Below are 17,338 nucleotides of genomic sequence, written 5' to 3' on the forward strand. Positions count from 1 at the left end.
AACGCCGGTCCGACTGAAACGGAGCCACAGACAGACGTGCCGGAACGGGCACAGACATTCAGCCCGGACGAACGGTACTCACTGGCACCGCTCCCTATCGTCCTGTGGAACAGCTGCGACATGCGGGGCCCCAGGGGCCCGAAGAGGTGAGGGGGGAGGCCCCTGGCCTCCAGAAGAGCTATGGAACATACACATGCAGGGTCAACAGGAACAAACTCACAAAAACTGAAAAGAGCCAATTTGCACAAATAAATTTTAATACTATTGAGCAAATATGCAGTCATTTTATACCCTGGCAAGCAATTAGCCAGCAGGAGCTCAGAGGAAAATTGGCTACATTTTAAAACTGATAAACTGAAGTACTTGGAAGCGCTTCAAACACAGCACCAATTGCATATTACACACAAATTTGCAGACGCTCATGTACACGACGTAGGTCAGGAGCTTTGCAGAACACGTCAACAGCGTCATCTTTACAGCAATAAAATCCACTGGAGCAGGAGTTGATTCAGCTGCTCTGGACAGTTACAGTAACGTACCTTGCAGTCTGCCCATTTCTGAGTCATCCGATTCGCTCTCCCCAGACGTGGTCATCCCCACCGCTCCGGCCACAGAGCTAGAGGCTGGAGAGGAGAGAAAGCAGAGGCCTGTGTCATCATCGCCACCGTCTGCAGCCATGGAGCTCACTGGCAGGAAAATGCCAGCGCATTAAAAGTTCAACAAGAACGTTCAGTGCTGTAAAATCAGCAAAGCAGACGAGCTGGGACTACAGTCAAACTCATGCCTGCAGATTACACAGTTTCGTTCTGACCGGCTGGTAAAATGCGTTTTGCGGCTAGCCATCCCGGCGCGTGCCGATTAGCGAGCGGGGGCTCGCCGCGCTCGTACCTGACGCTCCCTGAGGCGCCTCGTCGGTGCGTGCGGTGGAGGAGTTCGCTCCGTCCTGGTTGTTGTCCGAGTCGGCCATTTTCTCCTGGCGGCGAGTGTCGGCTGCCCCGCGCTTGCCCAGGCCAGAGCCTCGCCGACTGAGAAAGAAGAGAAACGGCGTGAGCTCGCGTTCTCACACAAACACCCGTGCACACGGCCAAACCCCTGCACACGGCCAAACCCCTGCACACGGCCAAACCCCTGCACACGGCCAAACCCGTGCGGTTACGCAAGCCGGCGTGAGGTGGCACCAAAAGAGTGCTTGAACAGACAAACGGACGCAGTACTTTTACACAGCCATACAAGCCCAGACACAGACAGTCTAGGAGCCACGGGGAGAGTCTGGGCGGGAGAGGACGTGACTCACCTGGTACTAGCACACGAGCCCGTGGTCTTCTGCCGTGTGCTCCGCCGAAAGCTGGGGAGCTCTGCCGGAGGGGACTCGCTGCGCTTCTTAGTGGACTTCCTCAAACCTGAGGAGGGGAGAGGCGAGGAACCGGGGTCAGATACACCATGCGCACACTTATACACACCATAACACAGGGGTACACAGGCCTGAAACACACTCATACCACAGGCACACAGGCCTGAAACACACTCACACAGGCCTGAAACACACTCACACCACACACACACACACACCATACCACAGGTACACATGGTTTCCAGTGTATTGCAAGTCCGGCGGCACGCCGGGCCTAAGTTGACCCCCCGCCGGGCCTAAGCCTCAGGAAATTAAAAAAAAAAGAAAAGGGAACTGTGTTTATCTACAATTGAATTATCCAGATCGTGGGCAGACTTGTTAGTCAAGGAAAATGATTGGAAGTCAAGACTAATAATCAGGGGAAGTTTTCTGCGTCCTCGATTTTCAGCTCAGCAGCCACTGCTGTGCCTTAAGTTAAACTATCAGTACTAGTCAGTTAAATAATGTGTAATAGAACAAACCTTGCCACACCATATTGCCACTATAAAAATTCTCTCTTTCTCTACCAAAATATAACATAAGCTGTGTTTTCCATTTGATTTGTCAGTTGATGTGCATATTGTGTTTTTGTTTTGTTATTATTACAACATTAACATTACGTAGTCATATTTTCAAATCTCCAGTCAGCTTTTAGCATTGACTTAATGTAGGGCCCTATGGAATCTGTGTCATAGCTTTTTTAAATTCGAAATTCCACGATTCCATCCGTGATTCTATTATCACAGAAACTATAGGACCCTACCTTAATGCTGCCATCAGTCTGTCGTGCCGGGCCGCCAGCCCCCGTCAAAAGATACTTTCCACCGGGCCTAACAACTTTTCTGGGGGAAACCCTGGGTACACATACTGTAGGCCTGAAACACACTCACACACACCATACCACAGGTACACAGACCTGCCTGAAACACACTCACACACACACAATACCACAGGTACACAGACCTGCCTGAAACACACTAGCACACACCATACCACAGGGGTACATAGGTCTGAAACATTCCCCAAGACATACAAACAGAAATTTCAACAATCAAAAATTCAATACCAAGGCTACAGAGAGGACATTTAAAAGATCAACACACTAAAATGAAAGCCCTAAAAAAAGTCATTTCACTGCCATTTTCCCAAGAACCAGGACTGGAGCACACTGATAATCAGAGGACTGGTAAACCAACACCCTTCACACACTCTAAACATGAGGAGAACTAAAAACAACTGAGCACATGCAGTAAATACTCAGATGGAACAGGCTGTGACTGCTGGTGACTCTCCCCCACAGCACATCCCATCAGCATGCTGCCCTTTAAACCCAGCGGCTGCACCGCGCCACGCAGCAGCCTCTCAGATCAGCGCTAGCGCCCCCCGTCTCAGGCACGCCCGCCATCCGCCCCGCGTCTCGCCAGCAATGTTGCAGCAATGCTGCCGCCCTATTTTAGAGCCCCCGAAACCCTCCGTGCACCCTTTCAGTCCGCAAATGCCATCTTCCCCTCCCCACCCCCTCCCCCTCCCCCCGACCGCGTCTCCGGAGTTCCAGCACCCGGTCCAGAGGATCCTGGTGACGCCATGGAGGACACCGCGCCGCCGCGCCGCCCTTGGCTCCGTGGGGCGGGATGGTCCGCTCCTCTCTCGCTGATCTGATCTGACCGGCCCGGTCACCGGAGGAACCGCTCGCCCCTCTGGTTCTACACTGCAGTACGAGAGGCCTGCTAGCCTCTGCCCTGGCCCAGATTACCCCCCCCCCCACTCCCCTGTCCAGTTCCCCAGCGCCGGGAAGAGAGCTCACTTACAGCCGGGGCTCAGGGTGCAGCGTGGCCCACCCTAACCCGCCGTGTGCTAGCGCACCATGTCCGCACGCCGCCTCACACTGGCCACCAGCGGTGTATTTTTAGCACCAGCTCCAGCATAAGGGCTGAAAACAGCCTGTGGGGTTGGGGGGGGGGGGCTGAAACATGAGCCAGCAGCCTGGGTCTGACCAGAGCCCACAGCCCCCCTCCATGCCCGGCCAGCTGAGCACAGCTTTCAGAGGGCCACAAGCACACGCCACCAACAGGCACTTGGGCTCCTGTCATACCTGTCTGTGCACTGTACTGTGTTCCTGCGGACACACGAGTGTGCCTGTGTGTGTGCTGTATCTGCGTGTGCGCATGTCTCTACAGCATTAGCATATATTTGCACCTGTGTGAGTGTGTGAGAGCGTGTGTGTGTGCGAGCGTGTGTGTGAGAGCGTGTGTGTGAGAGCGTGTGTGTGTGTGAGAGCGTGTGTGTGTGTGAGAGCGTGTGTGTGTGCGAGTGTGTGAGAGTGTGTGAGAGCGTGTGTGTGTGAGAGCGTGTGTGTGTGAGCGCGTGTGTGTGCGAGCGCGTGTGTGTGAGAGCGTGTGTGTGTGTGAGCTGCAGTCACCCCGGCAGCGGCAGGCCTGCGCAAGCTGAGCTGCTGTAACTGAAACCCACTCGAAGGCCCCAGAGATCCATCCAGTGACATTTAATGGCCATGAGTCACCGCCCCCTGCATCCAGGCCATGCCTAACTTCAGCAGGGCTGCCCCTCTTAACGGCACCTTCAGAAAAACGTGAGCTTGCAGTTCCTCGTCTGGAAACTCAGTACCCATTCAAATTTAAAAAGAACTAGTTTGACTTTGGGAATAACTCAATTTCCTGACACCACTTCTCACCACGTGTATCATACAAATGGGTGGAAACAGAACCATGGACATCTTTATAAACCAGTGGTTTGTTTACACTCATTTCTGAATATATATTTTCTCAACAATTTCCATGAATTAACTGCCGTTCACAGCAATGAACTACCTCGCCTTATCTAAGGTGAAGATGTAAGCACTTCTGGACATATTGCTAACTTGGTCCATAAGCAGACTGATTTATGAGCAAATCCTCCTTCTTGCTGTCAAATAGGGACTGTTTGCAACTGCTCTTGTTACCACCATTATATCTCATAGTTAAAAGCAAAATGCTTATTCTGAACAAGCATGCCACAAAGAGGAAAATGTTACGTCCCCCTCAATATTTAGAACAGGTGCATTTGTCCCCCCCCAATAAAAGCATGAAAGAAGCAGAGGACCTTTAAATTGATGCAGAAAAGGCACAAACTGGTGCATAAAAAATAATCAGAATGCAGGAAATGAAGTGTTTGGCACTCAAAAATTTCCTGGGGGAGGACCCCCACACCCCCGCTCAATTTCCCCCCCACCCAATGTTCAAACTAAACCTACGCCACTGGTTTATATTGTATTTAGAGTCACCTTATTTCTCATTTTGCACAGTCTCAATCCGGGACAGAGACACTGCAGTGATCCTAAGGAAGGCCATTTGCAATTATGATTTTTCTTCACGCTTCAGACGCAGTGCATTTTTCAGAGCGGCCATCACGCAGTCAGGCACTTTCCATGAATGAAATTCACTTCCGCCCCTCTCTTACACTGCTCCCAACATCACTTTCAAGGGCCTGACAGTTCATTTTTAATAACATTTCACATTTCAGGATCCGTGTAATCGTAACACTAGAAACATTTTAAACTGAAGTAATAACGACCTCCTAATGTGTCTAGGAAGTGCAGTCATCTCAGTCACACTTTGCAACAGTAACGCCAATAATCAGAGCATGCTAATTTATTTTTTAAAGTAAAAATGTCTAGATGCAATGTTCCCGAGCTCAGACCTCTATCGAGATCCCTTTGTGTACAGTCGGCTAAGGGCTACTGGTGGCAATATAAATGCATTGACTGCTATGGCAAAAATCAATCAGAAATACAGAATATTCTATTAAAAGAGTAGACTAGAATATTACGGATGGTCGACAGAAGGATCCTTAGTAGATGGGAATGCATTCTTGAGCAGCTCCAGGGAGATGGCACAGAAGCTGTTTGACATTTCCAGGTTAGATCGACTGCTACTTTGGCGCTGAGCTGCTCTGACAGGCTCACGGAGTGAACTTTACACGTAAGCTACGCATAACCCAAGTGAACAGCAAAAAACACAACACACAAAAATAAATCACCTACTTCTGAATCAAGTTCCCATTTAGTGAAAAATGTACGCTTTTCCTAACTAAAATGTTTTTCACCGAGCCAGGGCAATGTTCCAATATAAAGTGCACCAAACACACAAGGTTTAAGTTTCTGCTGTGACTAGAAGTGTCGACCTTGTAAGCTGTACTAGTTGTGCTCATGAAATACAGCTCCAGGGCATGTAATTCAATTCAGACCCGTTCCCCTGTACTAGGCCGGTTACTTGGACCAGCTTACATTTCCAGGAGATAATATTGCTGTCAACAGTATTCACCATTAGCACAGCTCGAGCACCATTACATCTTTTACAAACCTGAACAATGTTGAGCTGCCTACAGTACAGCAGCTGTGCACGGTGCAATGCTGCCTGTTGCCATTTACTGTGCAGTCCATAAGTATTTGGACACCGACAATTTCTGTAGTTCTGGCTCTGTACTCCACCACATTGGACTTGAAAGGAAACAATGAATATGAGGTTAAAGTGCAGACTGTCAGCTTTAATTTGAGGGTATTTACATCCATACCGGGTGAACCAGGTGGGAATGTCAAACCCTTTTTTACATAGTTCCTTTATTTTAGGGGCCCAAATGTAATGGGAAAATTGACTGCTCAGCTCTTTCTTGGCCAGTTACCGGGTGTGTCAAAATCACCTGCTTGGTACATTATTAAGAGGAAAGTTGTGTTCCTCTCCATGGTTCAGGGCCAAGACCAGGAGCACAGAGAGAGAGAGCATTTTGTTTTTGTCCGCACACAAAAACGAAAAAACATTGCAGCCGGAAACTGAAAGGTTTGTTATTTTAGTTTGTTGTTTTAGTTTATTGCTTTTGCCCCAGAACCTGTGAAGGGGAAGGGTGAAAGTGTCTGTTTATTTGAGTTTGTGTGGGTGCGTTCTCCCTCTCTCTCCATGCGGCAAACAACGGTCGACTTCCAAAACTGCTGCATCTCCCTCCCAGGGGTGTCATACTGGTGTGTGACAAGTTCCTATATTTATAGCTTAACTAAACCTGAAAACAGCTTATCAGCTCAAAAAACAGAGACAGTTTGACATTAGCACTCTTTTTCATCAATCTATTATCTTTTGTAGTCAGTTTGTACTTTAAAACTATTAATTTCGGTGAGGTCCCAAAAGAAACGTGAGTGAATTGGGAGGCGAACAACCAGGAGGAACGGCGACCCCATAAACAGTAAGCAGGAAGAACTGAGGTGGCTAGTACTCACGCTATCCAAATACAATGGGGTAGGCTCCACAAAACTACCTATGTCATACCAAAGAGAAATATCCCTTTAAGAGGTAGCAATCTCTAACCACTGCTTTTCACCAGAGTACCATCAGTCATTTGGTAAATAAATGTTAAGCAAATTTTTTGAATGTGTGTTTACACGGAAAAAAGTAATAACAGTGTTGTGAAGGGTCTTGAAACGGCCACACATTTAGATGACCATTCTTCTTCCAAGTGTCAGCTGTATAATTCTGCAACTGACATTTTTAAAAGCATTCTACAACTGAAGAGCACTGACCATATCATTTAAGTGGTTCTGAACACAAGTACCTACTACAGCAAAGGTACATAGCAGCAATGTTAAGCATAAAGTCAAGTAGCTTTTAAAATCCCCAAAATGTTTAACATTCACCCGAATCTCTTCATCAGCCCAGACAATCAATAGACAGGGAAGGACAAACGGCTCTTAGCTCTTCCAATCCCACACGTTCATGGGAAACAAGCTGACGGGGGGGGGGGAGGGACTCACTTGCTAGTTTGGCCTGCAGTCCTGAAGGGCCTGGTTTGGAGCTGTCGGCCTTGGAGGACCCAGGCAGGGAGAGTTTTGGCTTTGGCAGGTTGACTTTGGGGCTGAAGCGGGCGGGCCACTCGAACTTGGACGAGCCGGCGACCTTGGCGGGCTCCTTGTCGCGGCCGCTGCGGCGCGGGCTGGGGCTGGAGGCGGAGCGGGAGCGCCGCGCCTTGCTCTGGTCCTTGCCCTGCTTGAGGCGTGCGCCCGGCGGGGCCGCGGCCGACGACGAGGACGAGGACGAGGTGGAGGCGGAAGAGGAGGTGTCCGTCACGGTGCTGCACCCAGCTTTGGCTGAGGCGGCCGATTTAGAAGCCAGCTTGGAGGGTTTGGCGGACCTGCCCTCGGACCCTGCTGTGCCGCTGGCGCTGGAGGCCGGGTCAGTCTTCCTCCCTTTCTGGGGCGGGGAGCCCCCGGCCGCTCCACTCTTCCTGCCCTGCGCTCGGCTGCTGGAGGCCGGCTGCTCCGGCGCCAGCCGTCTCTTCTTGGGCTTGGCCGCCGCCCTCCGGGGCTCGGGCGAGCTCTGCGGGGGCTGGGGGGCTTTGGGCTTTTTGGCGGGGCTGGGCGAGTAGGAGCTGTTGTGGTCCGGAGCGGAGGAGCGCTTGAATCCGCGGACTCCCTCCCTCTTGGACGCGGGGCCTGGCCTGTCTTGCTCGGATGTCCCCGCGGCGTCTGGGTCGTCTCGCAGCACGAATGAAGCCACCGACAGCGAAAGGCCGCTTCTGCAAGCAGACGCAACGCCACGATTACAGCAGGCTCCCGCCGCCGTGCAAACAGGCACCGCCTTCAAAAGCACAACTTGCCAAGGAACGCAGTCATCTAGCGCTACATGTAAAAGGATCAACTCAACGACAGCACACGCAGTTACTGTGACGAACAGGAGACCACATTACACACATGGTTGAGGATAGTGGAGTGGTACCTTTTTGAGCTGTGCCCTCTGGACTGCCCAGGGGCTGAGCTGGGTTGGGCTTTTGAAGCCTTAGATATAGGTCTTCTACTTTCAGGAATGGAATTTGCTTTTTGTTTAACCTGCTCTGACTGCAACCTGTAAGTAAGGTTGAAAATTTAAGAGCAAGTGACAGTGGGGGCGGTAGTAATTCATTTCATAATCAAAATGGAGTACAAAATACTCCCCCCACAAGACAACTAGCACCACCACCACCATACGATACAATCAACTTTCTCTTACAATATGAAAGGAATTGTTGTACTTTTTAAATTATGATATTGAAAGACCATTCCTGTAAAAAGTCAGTGTAAAATTCAGTTTAAAATCATAAGTAGGCTAGTACATTCAGCATTCATATGAAAAATTACACTTAAAAAAAATAAAAAGCTGATGCATGCTGGTCATAACAGTACGTGAAGTCTAGTTTACTCATTGCAATTGACTCAGCAATATTCTCATGCAAAGTTTCTAATCAACACTCAACCATTCATCAGCAAGAAACACACCACAAGGTAGAAAATGACTACTGTATTATTCCATGGATATAGTATTTTGTACTTAGTTATATTTGAAATGGCAGAAAATGTGTTAGCTACTAAGCATTGGTGCATACGCTTACCAAGCTTTGCTATAAGTATATAAAGCACCCCATAAAATTTAGGTATGCAGCAACGTTTAAAGGAAAATAGCATGACAGCATGCTAACTGCATGTTTTATAGTACATAATATCCATTCAGAGAACCAGCATGGTCAATACACAGAAACACACTAATGCACTTGCATATTGTAGCACATAGCAACACTAGCTGCTGGTACTGAAATATCAATGACTGTTGTATAGAAGGGCATTGTTACACTCAGCATATGTTAAATTAACACAGCTAGCTACAGAAAGGTAAAACAGGGAGTGCAAGCTGGCTGACAAGCTAACACTCATTCAAATCCCAGCTAAAATATCATGAACTGCATGATAGGTTGGGCACAGAATTTGTAACCTTACACAACAAAGGTAATTCCTAGACATTTCAAATGGTATTGTTAATAAATAAATCAAGTAAGTACTTGATGCGAATTTTTAGCACCACCATAGTTAACACCTTCTAGCTATTATCTGAGAGAAAACAAGCAGAGACTCGCAAACTTCCCATACACTCACATACATGTCCGCACGCACACGCACAAGCGCACGCGCACGCGCACACGCACACGCACACGCACACGCACACGCACACGCACACACACACACACACGAGACAGCCGGTGGGCGACGCGGCAGACTCACCTTCCTGCGACTGCGTGATCTTGTGGCTGGGCCGCAGCAGTGTTCCTCTGTGAACGTCGCAGTGACCCCCCTGGATTGGAATTAGGCCGGTTGGACATTGGCACCTCTCTCCTGAAGGGACATACCCTTTCTAGACACTACCATTCACTACAATGGCGGGAGAGAGAAGAGAGGGAAAGAAGAAAAGCAAGTCAGTCTGACACACTCCACAAGGCACATTCAGGTTCACTTGCACATGCTCCCCCTCCACACATGTCCTTGTTGCCTTACTGGCAGACAGGAAGAACACTGGCATGAGTCATACCACAAAAGCTTCTGATACGGATACTCAGGCCCTCAAAGTGCATTACAAAATCTGAGATTACGATTGCCACACAGGACCATTACCATACAAGCCAATCACTGCACAGGAAAACTAAACTTCCTCTCATCTTTGAACTATTTGCATCTAACAAAAAGAGTTCGGTCCAACCAGAGAGAACCCCTTGTGCTCAGTGCATATACAAATTTTTTTCAAATGAAGAAATACTTACAAACTTCAGAGACTGGTAGGAAATCATGCCATAGGCTAAATTAGCTTACATATTTCTCAACTACAGCACAAGCAACAAGTAAACTATGATATTCTCTGCACCTTTGCCAATTTAATCATTTTATCCAAAGTAGAACCATCAGGATGCAATAGGACTGAATAACTACAGCAGTTTTAGTGGAGAGCGTTCAAAATTGAAAACAGGACAAAAAGGTTGTCTTCCATTTTTAACCCTGGCACACCAAGGGTCAGGTAGTGTAACGCGGTTAGGGTTTGGTTCATAAGTCAGGACCCAGGGTCAGGTAGTGTAACGCGGTTAGGGTTTGGTTCATATGTCAGGACCCAGGGTCAGGTAGTGTAACGCGGTAAGGGTTTTACACATGGCCTTCACAATTTCACATCACAAGACATGCCACATCTCATCTGGGAAGTCCGATTGCCTATTTGTCAGCACAAACTGGCCTAAAATTTACTATTTACAAGTTTGACGGAAACTTGGCTAGTGTACCCTGAAGTCTTTATTCAGCTGGATGTGCTTGAAAGATATTAGCAGGATTATTGATGTAAGTTTTCATTCATTGAGGTAAGATTTTTATTCATTTCCTTCCCATTTTGGACCAGGCACCTCCAGACCCCCATCTGTATAGTCCTGGGGTCCAAAGAGGGAAGAGAGGTCACAAACCAACATTTTAATTTGTCAGTAGTTTTCTTTCTGGTTTCAGACCATACCATTTTTGAAAAGCATCCAGGGTGTAAATTTAGGAAGCTGGTACAGGTTTAACACAAGTGAGTATTCAGAGACGATTCAAAACATTTTGCAAAAACAAGATTCTCCAGTTGGTTACTTGATAGATTTTAGCAGGCCTCATTTGTTATTATAACAATGAGCAAGCTAGCAACTGTTGAGCACATATCAGTACAGAATACCTTTATATCAAGCAAGCCTGTTAGCTAATCTGCCTACTATTGTTCATGAATTATTTTTCACAGTATAATATCCAGCTGAAGGCTATGTTTGGAACAGGTAATTTGATCATGGCACATATATTTCCATTTAGTTGGTTTTAAGACCCCTGAAATTAACCCGAAAGATCAAGTATAAACAACCGTGGAAATCAATGTAAATGACTACAATGGCAAAAGACATGGGAAACTCATCTGTGAAAACACAATGTGAGCCGTGTTTATTAACAGTGCAGCTGGCAGTTTCACAAGCCAAAGAGGTGCCCTCACATTCTAAGCAAAGATTACGAAGCCCCGCCCGTTATTTCCATTCAAACAATCACATAAACCTCTTGGCTCAGCACTTTGCTCTTCTGAGTTTATTAAAACACTCATAAAATTCTGTTTTACATTCCACCCATTCATTAAAACAGAAATACTGCCATTTGTATCATAACATAGCCTACGTTTTTCTGTATATGCATGTCTATCGATGCACTAACACTGTCCCCAAAGTGGTCTTCATTTCTATGCACCAATGGGGTGTATTAAAGCACAAAGTTAATTCCTTCCACCTCCTGTATGGACCCTCTAAAAAGTCTAGGGGGAACACAGCAGAGTCATATACTCTGTCTTGCTTCCATACGGACAGGGTGATTTTCTGGGTCATCCTACAATTCAACTGCCTGGCTCTGTGGAGTTAAGTTAGTGTCACCGCTTGTTGCTTTCTATCCGATCGGGGCAAGAATCCATCAGCAGCCCCATGGACCAACCCAAGAATGATCCACAAGCCCCACTTGCACTCTGTGATTCTGCAGTGGATGCAGGAGCACACATGGGACACTTGGGAGGGTGCACACCATCGCAAGCATCCACCGAAAGGTGCACAGCCAGTCACCGATTCCTTTCACTCTCTAATCCAACAGCTCAGCTACACAGCAATTACACCAGAGAGGCCAGTAAAACTATGGCAGGTTGCAGACAAACCACAGGTGACCAATGACTCAGGGGACCTGCTATAGTGTAATGCGGCAGGGAATACCCAAGACAACCCTTCCTCGCTGGGTGACACAATAGGAAATGGCTATAACGTTTAAAAGATATCTTTCTTAAATATCAAACCCTTAATGGTCTGTATATTTTTGGTCCACAAAATGTCGCAGATTTTGTTTTCGGTTTGTTAAAGACTTGAATTTTAAATAGTTTGTTTCTGAAATGTTATCATAGCATCTGCATGTCGGGTGGTAATGAACTGCACTTTAACCAGCCTTTATAATTTCTCACACAAGTTGTAAATGGTATTTTCTGAGCAAACCAGAAGTTAAATAGTGACTATTGTTAATTTCATAACAGTTGTTTTTTTGTGAACTAGTGCCCCTGTTACTTCTAAAATTAAACACAAAAAATATAGCAGAAACAAAGGTAAGAAGACTCAGTGTTATTAGTTAAAAGATACAGGGATCTGCATAGCTGTGCATAGTGTGAAGTCAGAGAAAAACACTGAAAAAGTGAACTGTTAAAAACAGCAAGCAGAATGCTTGATAACCCCTCATCCACTGATACTCGCATTATGTGGAGACCGAATGTTCAAATTCAGCTTCTGGAGAAAAAACACTGTATTTAGACTAATACAAGTTGTTTCCAGTCTCACAGGAGCTTCACCACCATCTACCAAGACGTAGAGAAGCCATCATGTGCTAATCCATCTACAATGCACCAGAAATCCATCAATACATGACAAAAACGTACACCGATTCAGCCCTGCCATGTTCATGAGTGACCTGCGCAACTTTCCCACGAACATTTCTGAACCATCGCTGCTAGAAGGAATAGCCGGGCATCCAGGAACCAAACAGTACATGGAACTCAACAGTCCAAAACAGCCTGTGTAAGTCCACAACTTTCCACAAACCTTATGCCATCACATTACACAATGCATCTCAACACTCCATTGTCTGGGCAGACAGTGTGATGAGAGCATGTTAAATATGTTAGCCTGTGAAAGGGCTAGCAAAAGCATGGAAATACACAAATGGCCCTCTCACCTGCACTCCGCAGTTCCATCTCAACACACTTGCGCTGCATCCAAACAATCGTTTATACCCACAAACCACATTAAAGCCGTTTTTCCCCTTGGTAGCTCAACTGCCCTGAATGCTTCGGCATACTGATCTGATCTTTGGACCGAAATCTTATCAACTTGAACAGTACTCACTTTAAACAGATAAACGCCATTTATTTAACATTTAGCTAGCCTCATATAATCATACGTGCAATAATAGCAAGCATCTTTTTTAAACATTTAACCGATTCAGTCTGAATCAAGAAACAGTATGTCAATTGTATCTGGAGCCATTTTGAAGTGCAACCCACTTCTTACAAGCAGATTTATGAATAAAACCAGAAAACAAGTGCACTGTGCTGCTGGGAAAATTATTTCATTGGGCAAATACTGCGAATTTCTAAGCAAGAAACCATGTATCCATAGGTACAGCTTGCATTTTTAAATGAAGTCAGAATTAAATTGGGTCAGTGTCTAAATTTAGATCATTAGACAGAAATGACAGGTGTCATTTTGGCTTGGGATTTGGAAAATGGCCTCACATGATGGCTATGGCCTGCCTCAGCCCTTTCACTTTCCCACACTCCCACTGCATCACAGACTGGCATGTGGGGGGGCTGACTGAACTTGCCCAAGCGTTACTGGCACAAGGCGAGCGGTCGCTGGCATTCTGAACAGAACGTGCGGAAAAGTGGCGGGACATTAACAGCACAGCAGCTCAGGGTGTCATGAGCCTTTATGGCAAGGAACACAATTACATCGCAATCCAGCAATCACTTTTTAATGACTCTACCTGATCCCTGTCCCTCATTTAACCCCCTCCCTAGCACACCAAGGTTGACTGGGCCATTTTGGGGTGTGAGGCTGGCATTAACCATCCTTGGACTGGAGTGTTCCACATCCATTCCTTTGCAGCACTCTCCAGTCTGCATGGTCATTACTCAAATACAAATACACAGATGAAACCATTAGCCAAAATCCTAATCAGATTATTTTTTTAAATGTGTGTGTGTGTGTTTAAAAATATGTACACATACATTGCTGCGTGCGTGTCTATTTATATATAAGTAAATGTAAAAATGTGTGTGTGTGTGTGTGTGTCTGTTGCATGTGTACAAACCATACATATGCATGATGTATACGAGCGAGAGAGAGAGAGTGAGTTCAGTTACTTTCCATATTGAGAAACTGGTATTCCCTATTAAAATGATTTAAGCAGGGCATTTATTCAAACACAAGAACTGCATGCTAGCTATTCAGTTGGCACCGGGGGCATTATCAAATGGCGACGTGGAAGACATTCCATGTTAGGCTTCGTTATTTTAAAATTTCCAGTTAATGCCCACATTTAATTTAACGTACACAAAAGGCAAATAAATGTGAACTGAACAGTAAATTCAGCGACACGTTTCAGATTCGATTGTCTGTAAAATGCCGCACAAAATGTACTGCTAAACGAAGATGTCAGAATGCATTCATAGACATAACTGACGAGTGGCACTTTGAAAGACAAATGGTCAAGAAACCCAGGCTAATGTTCGCTTTTTTCTTAAGCTTTCAATAGACTTGGTTATTCCACTTTAAAATGACCCCTGTGTAAATGCGTAGGGTCAAATATTACAATTTTCAAACGTGATATAGATACATAACTTTTTATATTGTGTAAAAGGTAGTGCAACTAATTATCTGACTTTGACGAGACTGTTTTCAACCAGAAAATACGACATAGCTATTACCAAGGCCCAATTTAGGCCTCCGTTGACTGTACACATCCTCCTCTTTGTTTATTTTGGTTTATCATTCGTACTTTTAGGCCTTTGGAGTTCGTTAACAGCATAGCCGTATACATCCACATTATTCCATCCATGACTGTGTGTATTTATAACACTGTACTAATATACCAACAGTGTTAAATTTCTTACTTTTCTGAAAAGCGGCCTGTGTTCTGACGTAGCCACTTACAGCCCCGGACTCGATTTAGCAAGCACAACCACAAAACAGTCACCAATTCGGATCGTGTTTTGGTTTAAACTAAGACTAACGCAATTATCTTAATTTATTCTTAGAAACTTTTTACATCTGATTTGGAAACAAAGGTCTGAAATATGAGAGTAGAAAGAAAACTGTGAACCTAACTGAAAGGAAATGCGTAGCGAGCTATTGATCTGATAGCTGCCTCTTGAGGCTAGCCGACAGGCTAGTTGACTAACGTTAGCAGTCATCTGTAATATATTAGTTGGCTAACGTGAGGTTAAGAACCAAAGCTAAAAGCTCACAATATCTAGCTGTATTCACAGTTAATGTTCGTTAGTTAACATTAATATAGTTACCTACCAATAATGGTCGCTCTACGAAGAAGCCACGGCGTTTCTGCTCAGATACGGGAAAGTACCGTGCTGTATTAGCTAATTAAATCTGAATCGTTAGTGAGCTAACGTTAGCTACAGAAGGAATTTGTCAGTGTCCAATTTGGTAGCCAAGTTAGCTAACGTTAAACAACAGTGCTACCACTGAATCACACACAAAAATAACTAACGTTAGACTACTGCAAGATGCTATCTGATACGAATTTCATAATGTAATGGCTGCACTGCTTTCATGTTTGGCTTCTAGAGAGGTTTAATTAGAGCCGTTTGCTTACGTGTTTTACTCATAAGACTACGGTTAACAAGCTAGCTAGCTTCGAAAACAAATTCCGGGTTAAAACCATAGGTGGTGAAATTCGAGTTACTGGCCAGATAGCTACCATAGCACCAAAATATATATAGTTAGCTAAATCAATATAGCTGGCTATGAATGTACAGTATCTAAACCCAACGCTGAAGTAGATTATCTGGCTAGCTGGCTACCCAGCCAACAAACCTTTCAGCATTGAAATCTGACATGCTAGCTGGCTAGCCATCTTTTTAATTAAAACCATATCGTGGCAGAGCCAACTTGCTGCAGCCCATATTAGCGAATGTTACTAGTTCCAAATTTGTCGTCAGACAGTTTCAGAGCCAGCTACATAGTTATGACTATATAGTGTTTCGCTCTATCAAGCTAATGCCAGTGCAACTGCAAAACGAAATGGCCTCTGAACCTTTTCGCTGCTTGCATCACTCACAAAAAAAAACAGGAAAGCAGGAACAGGATTCGAGATGACAATTGGAAACCATATTTTTCGCGAAACTGAATCTCCCTTTTTACACACCGTCTGACCATTTCCATTCAAAACATTCCCTAAATCGTTGAAAACGATGTTAGTGAGTGTTTGGTAGATTTTGTTATTACCTATTTGTTCCAGTGTTGTAGTTGCTGTTACAGACAGTGCAGCAGCTCCACTCTCTCAGCTCTTACCTTCACATCAGCTGAGGGACCTGCAACTGCAGTATACCTCCGCTCAAGCGTCTCTCCTCTTCCGCTGGGAACTACTTATTTAGCGACATAACTGGGACAAAGTAGTCTGTGACATCAATTCCAACGCGTTTGAGTAAAATATTCCGTTAAAACTGTACACAATAATACTTTTATTTTGGTTTATTTGCTATATGATTGTACATGATCTGACATACTCCATGGTAGAGTTGTCTAAGAAATACCAATCCGCCGGGTCATGACCCCCTAATCTTAGCTAACAACTGTTTACCAGATTATATGCCTTTGGGTTTTTATTTCTGAGCTACGTTTGTCATAATGTACATTTATTACTATTACTACATCAATTCGACGTCCACGGTATTACACAGACACTTGCGTTAATAGTGTGTTTAACTGAAAAGAGTAGTCCGTTGCCCAGTCAGTTGTCATGGTAACATGTACGCGTCCGAAAATGGCGTTCTTGAACAGTAAGTTGTGATGAATATTGGCAGCGCTAGATAGCTAGAGCTGTCTAGCTAACGTAAGCTTAGCAATTTAGCTAGCGGGATGTAAGTTGCTACTTTAGACACTGGCCAAGGTTTTCCTTATTTCTAATTTATATATGTTCCTGGGCTAGATATACCTAGCCAAATAGCTAGCTAGGTTTGGGTTGACTTGGGTTGTCTAGACTGGTAGTCTAGCTAGCATGATAGCTAGCGCGTTGTTCGTCAGCCAATGTGTTAGAGCTAACACTGTATGGTAATTTTCACTCTATTTGTATCAAAGATAGCGTGACTCAATTATTTTGCCTGTTCGGCATTATTTTGATTCGGCTGTGGAACGAAGCAAACTAGCTAGTTGGCTAAGACAAGTAAGTTAGAATAGCGATTTAACGTTACGCGTTTGTTAGGGAAGCATGACCTAAACTTGGTTGTGTGACGTTAAGATACGCATATAGCTGCTTTAATACATATTTTAAGTGAAAGCATTTCGTGATCTATCGGGATC

The 17,338-nt window shown here is 45.4% G+C and overlaps 1 protein-coding gene across 5 annotated transcripts in view; it reads right to left on the minus strand.

Annotated features, from left to right (window-relative positions):
* trip12 (thyroid hormone receptor interactor 12) overlaps positions 1 to 16,391 on the minus strand; it is a 34,527-nt gene extending 18,136 nt beyond the window's left edge. Inside the window, exons 1-8 of one of the 5 annotated variants that reach the window (XM_064303706.1) lie at positions 16,265 to 16,391; positions 9,456 to 9,602; positions 8,143 to 8,268; positions 7,182 to 7,942; positions 1,295 to 1,400; positions 889 to 1,025; positions 540 to 623; positions 83 to 178 (exon numbers count right to left, since the gene is read on the minus strand). In XM_064303706.1, coding sequence (XP_064159776.1) covers positions 83 to 178; positions 540 to 623; positions 889 to 1,025; positions 1,295 to 1,400; positions 7,182 to 7,942; positions 8,143 to 8,268; positions 9,456 to 9,553 — 1,408 coding nt within the window. In that variant the 5' untranslated portion in view covers positions 9,554 to 9,602; positions 16,265 to 16,391. Of the gene's footprint in view, positions 1 to 82; positions 179 to 539; positions 624 to 888; positions 1,026 to 1,294; positions 1,401 to 3,198; positions 3,268 to 7,181; positions 7,943 to 8,142; positions 8,269 to 9,455; positions 9,603 to 15,325; positions 15,899 to 16,264 lie in introns of those variants that run through there. The other 4 variants (XM_064303709.1, XM_064303707.1, XM_064303710.1 and 1 more) reach the window with 4 other exon arrangements.
* Positions 16,392 to 17,338: the final 947 nt, after the last annotated feature.

This window comes from Anguilla rostrata, chromosome 12 (genome assembly GCF_018555375.3).
Source record: "Anguilla rostrata isolate EN2019 chromosome 12, ASM1855537v3, whole genome shotgun sequence".
NCBI lineage: Eukaryota > Metazoa > Chordata > Actinopteri > Anguilliformes > Anguillidae > Anguilla > Anguilla rostrata.